This window comes from Penicillium brevicompactum (assembly GCF_028827555.1).
Source record: "Penicillium brevicompactum strain IBT 35665 chromosome Unknown utg000003l_segment0_segment0, whole genome shotgun sequence".
Lineage (NCBI taxonomy): Eukaryota > Fungi > Ascomycota > Eurotiomycetes > Eurotiales > Aspergillaceae > Penicillium > Penicillium brevicompactum.
The window spans coordinates 970,847-978,429 of NW_026623206.1; the positions used below are offsets into that span (position 1 = coordinate 970,847).

The following is a 7,583-nucleotide window of genomic DNA, read 5'->3' on the forward strand; positions in this document are numbered from 1 at the left end:
TTAATACTGTACTCAGCTGCCTTTTTGAAAAGGCCTTTTCTGCGCCGGCGTACTTTCTGTGCTCTCGCGCGAGGGCTGTCTTGTTTGGCAGTGATTTTAGAGAGTAGCTCGGAACTTGGAGCCATTGGATATATGAGAATATTTCGAGTTACTGTAAGCTTGTCCGCTTCGTGGTTAATATATCTTTGCTCAAGGTCTCAGTGAGGGTCCTCTGTATTCCGCAAGGAAGCAGCATTTATTATGCTGCTCGACCCATCCACAGCGACCAAGTACCTAACCTTTAGGGTTTTTCGAGTATAGTGACTCTCAGCGACCTATTTTAAGGTCGGCTTGTAAATGATCCTTCCTCTATAAGAAGGACATAACAGTTCGGGTTTCACTTTGCTTTCAGTTCGCAACATGGATATCTTGACTATTTATGCGATCGCCGTTGGCGGCGTCTTCACAAGTCTTGTTATCTTTAGAACCTTGAAAGTCTTTGCGCCCTGGAGTAACGCGATGAATGTCTTTATTTACCAGCATCTTGCATATCCGTATGTTCTTGGCCGCCATTCACTTCTGGGGCCTTGGACACGAGCCGGTGTTTTTCTTCATTTGATCTACCTCGCAATCAACCTGCTGCTCCTGTTTTTCAACAGTATATCTATGGCAGCCACAGGTCGCCGAGCGGGAACTCTATCGCTACTCAATATGATATTCCTTCTGGCTTCATGGCATCTGAGCAACTTGGCTGATATTCTCGGGATTTCTCTGAGAATTTACCGACAGATGCATCGCACTGCAGGCTGGATGGTGGTAGCTTTGGTAGTGTTTCATGTTTTTGCCATGTTACAGGGCAAAAGCCATGAGGGTCAGGAGATAAATACTGGGCGCCTTTCTGCAATAATTGTGTGTAAAGTGAATCAGTCATTACCTGGATCTGATCTAACAACATATTGATATTTAGGGCGCTGGGTGTCTATGCTCGCTTGTCATTTTATCCCTGCCTTTCTGTCGAAAAATTTCATACGAGTTGTTTCTTCGGCTCCATCAGGCACTCGTAGTTGCAAGTGTTTATGGGATTTGGCGGCATCTTCCCGGTGAAACGTATTCCCCCGGTTCTATCTCTACGTTGCGTTGGGAATTTTGGGCTGTACGTCCCTCTCCCACTTGATACTCCTTCTTTATAGGAATGGTCTCTTTTCTGGCAACGGATGCCCGAGAGCTATTGCGATCTGCCATACGAATGAACGCGACGCAGAAAATGCAGGCCAACACGTGAGGACAACGCCAATTCGAGTCCGCCTCATTCTGCCAAGGCCAGTCAAAGCAATGGCCGGGCAATACATCAACCTGTGGCTGCCTTCGCTGAGTTTATGGTCCTGGGCACAGACGCACCCATTTATGATCACGTCGTGGTCTCGGGCAGACCAGGATGTGTTAGATCTCTTGGTAGAGCCCCGTGGAGGGCTCACTAAAGCTCTTGTCCGCCAGGCGCACGCAGCAGCAAAGGACAACTTCTCTTCTTTGGCCCTTTATAGCGGCCCCCACGGGATCAGCGAGTCTGTGGATAAATACGAGAGCGTCCTGTTGGTAGCAAGTGGGGCAGGTATTGCCGCTATCATTCCTTATGCAAAGAAATTGATCCACGGTTATAACACGTGCACATCGCATGTCCGCAGGGTGCACTTGATATGGCAGGTAGAATCGCTTGGTTGGTTTTTTTGCTCTTGATGAACAAAAGGGGATAGGCTGACTAGATAGATGTTGCTATATCTATGCAAGGCCTCCTGAACGGTTTGTTAAAAGACGATGTGCTAGATGATGGCTACGTTCGTTTGAAGGTGTTGTTTCATGACCATTAGCTGACGAAGCCTTAGATACTTGCCATATCTGTCTACGTTGGGCGAGGGCCTCTCACACATGAAAAACTGCCCTTTGGCAAGCACGAACGAGCTTTTCTATACCAGGGCGCTCCGGACTATTCAATCATCATTCCTACGGAGGTTTCCGGTGAAAAAATCGAAAGACTCCCCAATATCCGAGACGAGAGAGGCCAAATGCTATTGATCGGTAGGATTCTACGAGCACGATAGATTGCCAAACGCTGACATGGTAATGTTTATAGCTTCCACCTCGGGACATTTGCGAGATACTCTGCGAAATATTGTCCAAGGATATTTACACCAACGCTTGCAAATGATAGAACTCGAGTATCAGCTATAACTCTGAGGCTCTGTTTGATAAGATTGCGGGGCAGGTGGACCTATCATCTGAGGGCTCAGGGTGTTGTGTAGTTCCTTGCGTGCGTTGGAATTAGAACGTCAATAGCAGATGTGGTTTTGCGAGAATAGGCTTAGGTGATGGGGATCTACAATAGACATGCAATTTGGACGAATCAGGGTGTGGGGGCTGCGACACTATTTGGGGAAGCGGCACTGTTTAGGTGCCGCACCCGAACTCTGTAGTTTAGGCCACGATTTGTCGCTGAGACCACGATTTTTTGCTCAGGCCACGATTCGGTGTCGCGGCCACATTTTGGTGCTCAGTTCTGCTCAGTCCGATGATGTCATTTCTTTGGGCAATTCATCTTGCCCTTCTATATTCCAGCGTTTCTGAACGATTCTGCTCAGGGAACGTGACTGATCATTTCCCACACTATTTCAGCCTTTTTGCTTCCCGTTCTCCGCTCCTTGTTTCGCCCATTCTTGGAATCCCAAATCTCTCTGCCTAGGCGCTTCTGCACCGTCCATTCTTTATTCTTATTGACGACATTATTAATTTGTTCCTGGTTCTTTCCCTTTACCGAATACTGCCTACGCTAGACCAGAGTTACGAATTTCTGGGGTTGTATGCTGAAACTCACCAGGCCTGAACTCCTAAGTATTTAGAAGTGGAAGTCAAGGTAAACAAGCATTTTCTTCTTTTTCAAGAACACCTATCACATTGCCAGTGTGAGCTAATAATGAAATAGCAAGATGGCCGAATCTACCGGTCTCATGGACGATACGATTGACTGGATCAATCATAAAACTCACACGCCAAATCCTGTATCAGATCAGCTTTCCGGACCACAATGCGACCATCTTGATTTCACACCCAACCTGAAAATTCCGCCCATTTCGCAAGGCTTTGACAGCTTTCCCACTACTGGGAATGTCATCAACTATGCTTTCATTACCAACAGCAAGATCAGAAACACGGTCATGAACAAAGTTGTCTGCTTTAACGTTACGATGAGAGATCCTCGAATTACAAATACTTCGATCCTCAATTATGTGGATACAAACCGCATTCCCACTTTCACAACGCTTGATAACGCTGATATTGACGACGCTTTTGTCTTCAACTCTATCATCGTCACCTCTAATATCGACAATTGCGACGTTGCTGAATCAACCCTTGGCAATGCTAAACTCATTAATCCCGTCTTCTGCCCGTTTCTGTTTCCAGAGCTACCGCTTTCAGTCCAGCACAATTCGACCAACGCCGGGGTCCAGATTGATTATAATATAACACCTATTACGACTTTTAACACACCCGACATTACATCTCAAAACCAAGAAATATCGAATTATTCAGCTCGAGGCATGCAAGGGGCTCTCCGAAATGACACACACGTGGCTACTCAATTATCATTGAACCTGCTCGAAGAGGCTCAGGCTCCCTTCCAGGATTCCATACCGGATATTGGCAGCCACGGGGAACACAACAGTGAAGACCAAGTGGAAACCTCGACCGAAAATGTCTCGATTCTACCAAATGTATCATCACCTATCGGGATTTATGCGACCCCCATTTCTGATTGCAGCACACCCTATGACAAAGTTGCTGCGCCATCTTATAAGCCAAAAAAACGAACACGAAAACAATTGGTTTTGAAAGGAAAGAGAAAGAGACGAACAGAACCAAAGCCGCGTGTGGAGAATACAAATAAAAACATTCTTGCTCTTCTCAAAAATTGCGTTTGTGGGAGCAAAAGCAAAGAACTCAACAACAAACAAGCACGGGAGGTTCAGACAGTTGCGGATTACATGCTTGTGAATGATTGTCATGCATTATTACAGCCTCAACTAAAGAAATGGCAGAAGAATTTGTCCAGTGATAAGCACGCCCTCGGATTCCCGCCTTTGGAAAAGAGTGCGACAGCTGCGGCGAAATACTTCGACCTACTCCAGTCTGAGAGACTTCTTAAGTATAGCCTGGAACACCGCATGGCGCTCATTTCTTTTTACTTGATTTATCTTGAAATCGCCCGTGAAATGAGGGATAATGAAGACCTCGGTGACTACGAGCCTCGATCTGGAGACGACAGATTTACAACAATGGCCAACGACAAGATCCTAGCGACAATCCACGGGATTAAAGTACAGACCATCAGCAAGGAAGAAATTGATCGTGGTAGAGCAAGGCTGAACGAGTTTCATCGCTGGGGCAAACGATGGTGGACGCTTGCGAGTGGTGTCGGTCTTGGAGTACTACTTGTACCCGGTGAACAGCTCGCTATGGCAATGTGAGTGATTCCGAAACAAAACTAGCTTTTCTTCCAATACTGACTCCGCCTGATATTGCAGCAGAAACGAGAAATTTGCCATGAGCCAAATAAACGCGTTGATAACGTATATCAAAGCTGCTCGCCCAGGATGCCTTTTTTTCTTCAAATCATTGGAGAATATCGCAAAGGCAATAATGTTTGGGCAACTGCCTGGTGACCTGATCCAGGCTTTGAATGAAAAGGAAGGTGACCTTCTCGGCCGGACTACACTGATGCGAGTAAACGAGCAGGATGAGATGAGCTTGTCTATTCAAAAGGACTCAGATTCTTGGGAAGATGTGGAGATGGAGTCACTCGCGTTGCAGAAAGCTGCTTTGTTTTTTGAACCTTGAAATTGTTGAAATATGTACTGTATAGGTAATATTTCTATTCATCGCAGAGCGCTTTTAGGAATACGTTGAGCTTGCGTTTCATGAAAATAATTTAAATTCAGACTTTGTATCAGACTGGGTATTTTTTTTTTCTGAAACAAAGTAGGGTTTTACTTGAAGCAGTGTGGCTCATCTCATACAGACACACACATACACACACACACACACAATTCATTACGCCCGGAGGTATCAAGCCTAGAGGGCACCTATACGCTATTTGATCTTTCCATTGCATACATTTTGTCATAGCCTCATTTTCGAGAGGAAAAGCTGAACCAGCTGCAAAAAACCCCTCCAGCCCATACGGTATGTCTTAACGATTTCTCTTCTTGTTGTTGTTGTCATATCATCTCCTCCAAAAGCAATAACCCATCCCTCTGTGACACCGGACCCCCTACGTGTCCATTCTCGATGTAGTTTTCGTGAACCTCTTCCCTGAGTAGCGGTTTACCGAGAGTACTTCTCATATTAACGCCCGAAGTAGCTGACTGCCTCGCTGGCAGCAACACCAGATAGCAGACGAAGGACTGACGAATCGACATGCGATCGAACCGGTAGGGCAGGTGAGTTATTGTGAGCAAAACCCGGTGAGGGTAGGTTGAAAATGTGTAGGCAGGTCGGTTGTTCGAAGGCTCGTCGGCATTGCGACGTTGTTGACGTGTCCTTTTGAAGGCTTCCCGCCGCGTCGTCACAACCAATAAAGGAGTTTCCACCGGAGTTTCGATTTGAAAAGTTCTCAGTTTCGGTCAGACATTGCAGTCCAACTTACTGACATCCCTCCCCACGGAGAAGGTGACTTTCCATGAGGGACTCATCTCATACAGTAAAATTCGAAATCAGCTTTACCACCGAACTCTTTCACTCTCTTTCCCAGCGCCCCACCCAGATTGCGCTAAACTGTATTTGGCCACGGAAGGTCCCCCAGACTAATGGCATATGTACCTTTTGCCGATCGTGAAAAATACCGTAAGCCCGATTACTGGTACCAGACACCCTGCGTTCCCAATATTTCTCTCCCGGGCCTGAGTGGCTTTTCGATTGCTCTAGGCTTCTAATATCAAACTTTTGAGGCTTATTTTCCAGTGCAATGATTCACTACTTCGCGATGCTAATTCTGTGATGTATCCCAAGCAGATAGCTCCCTTACATATTCACTGTGGTTGAGCCATTTGTGAGCCCTGGACCCTGGTCAAGCTTTTACTCAGGTTAGACATCTTTTCATTTTATCACCTAACACACAAGAGGTCTTGATGATGGCCTAGCATTGTCATTATTAGACTAATGGTGTGTGTTGGACAAGTCTATGACAAAAATTGCCACCCAACTCAAAATGTAAAGACCCGACTCTTGTGTGTATTTCTCGGCAATAAATACCATGACATTGCTGCTGATCGGCAGCTTGCTGAGCGGAGCAGATCTATCATAAATTCTTATTTCCGTAGTAAAGTTCTTCCGCCCGGCTGGCAACAATTCAGCTGTCTCTTTCAAACCCCTAGGAGGTCTGCCTTTGCATCCATCATGAGAGTTCAGGCGAAGTCCTCTTTGTCCTTCATCTTTGCGACTAGAGCTCACTTTACTTGAAACTACGTTTCTGGAAAATATGTCATCAAAACTTCCATCAACGTGTATGTGCTGTGTAAACTGATCACCACCCCCTTGAACCTCCAGCGCAGCGAATTAATAAAGCCAGCAAACGTGGCAAGCCAGGCTCCACAGGATTACGCTCCTGCTCAGCATTTTGCCCTCATCTATATGGATCAATATGGGACACTTCACTATGAGGCGTCCCCTTCAATCGTCCATTATCGCGACACTATCCTTTCCCCTCAAGTCACCGCGGAATTCCTGAAAGCGGTGGCGAACTCCACTGAAGTTGGCCTGCGAAGGTCCTCCCTGGAATTCGCTTCCACCCAGCTATTTCCTGATCACCTCGGGAACTATGACTCTCACGATTCTCGGTTTCCGAAAGGAATACAGGCCGAGGGACACGATGTGCCTACAACATATGGATATCATTCACAGCCTCACCTATGGCCAGGCCATGATATAGCTACCCCCGCCATCTTGAAAGATAAAGTGCTTCACAAGAAGAGATCTTGTTTGCAGAAGCACGGCCTGGAGCTCCAAGAAGCAATGTTATCCATCAAAGATACGAAATTTCTCCGCCGATACTACGAAAAGGTCTTCCACAATATACAGCAAACTAATTGCCGAGTCCTGGCAAAAGCCTATGTGAAATGTGTTGAGCCCCACAAGCAAGTCAATTACCCTTATAATGGGCGGAAGACCGTGGCGGGGGAAATACGACAATTAAGTTCCGAGCAGAGTAAGCCACCATGGTGGCCTCCTCAAGTGCGCCATCGGGAACCCGATCATCTACTCAAAGCAGGTAACAAGACACTTTACTGCGCATGATACCCACTAAGCTCATCATCTCACTAGAACGCATCGCGCTTCTTCTCCATATTCTTTGTGATTTGCGCTGCAGTCACGGCGTCACATCACAAAAACTGAAAGATGCAGAGCAATCTGTTCGGTCGCATATTATCCCGGTTGAACGTTTAGAACTCCTAGATGAGTTGTATCGTGTTAGAGGAGAAGAGGAAAAGCTTTTGATGGGGCTTCTTGGTAAGGGCTTGCAACCACCCATTCTTCACAAGCTAATGAAGTACATCTAG

The 7,583-nt window shown here is 46.3% G+C and overlaps 4 protein-coding genes across 4 annotated transcripts; all 4 read left to right on the forward strand.

The window, feature by feature from the left end:
• Positions 1-399: 399 nt before the first annotated feature.
• Positions 400-1,043, forward strand: N7506_004236 (cell surface metalloreductase; the record flags this gene model as incomplete). The annotated part of the gene is made up of 2 exons (XM_056953531.1): positions 400-905; positions 947-1,043. 2 exons carry the CDS (start codon positions 400-402, stop codon positions 1,041-1,043), a joined length of 603 nt encoding a protein of 200 aa, XP_056812420.1.
• Positions 1,044-1,311: 268 nt separating this feature from the next.
• On the forward strand, positions 1,312-2,205 carry N7506_004237 (NADPH oxidase family protein; the record flags this gene model as incomplete). Its single annotated transcript, XM_056953532.1, has 4 exons — positions 1,312-1,693; positions 1,744-1,811; positions 1,860-2,052; positions 2,108-2,205. 4 exons carry the CDS (start codon positions 1,312-1,314, stop codon positions 2,203-2,205), a joined length of 741 nt encoding a protein of 246 aa, XP_056812421.1.
• A 752-nt stretch (positions 2,206-2,957) lies between these two features.
• N7506_004238 (serine-proline rich protein) lies at positions 2,958-4,866 on the forward strand (the record flags this gene model as incomplete). The annotated part of the gene is made up of 2 exons (XM_056953533.1): positions 2,958-4,492; positions 4,554-4,866. 2 exons carry the CDS (start codon positions 2,958-2,960, stop codon positions 4,864-4,866), a joined length of 1,848 nt encoding a protein of 615 aa, XP_056812422.1.
• A 1,791-nt stretch (positions 4,867-6,657) lies between these two features.
• On the forward strand, positions 6,658-7,583 carry N7506_004239 (DUF2841 domain-containing protein; the record flags this gene model as incomplete). The annotated part of the gene is made up of 2 exons (XM_056953534.1): positions 6,658-7,294; positions 7,348-7,583. The coding sequence occupies 2 exons, from the start codon at positions 6,658-6,660 to the stop codon at positions 7,581-7,583; spliced, it is 873 nt and encodes a 290-aa protein (XP_056812423.1).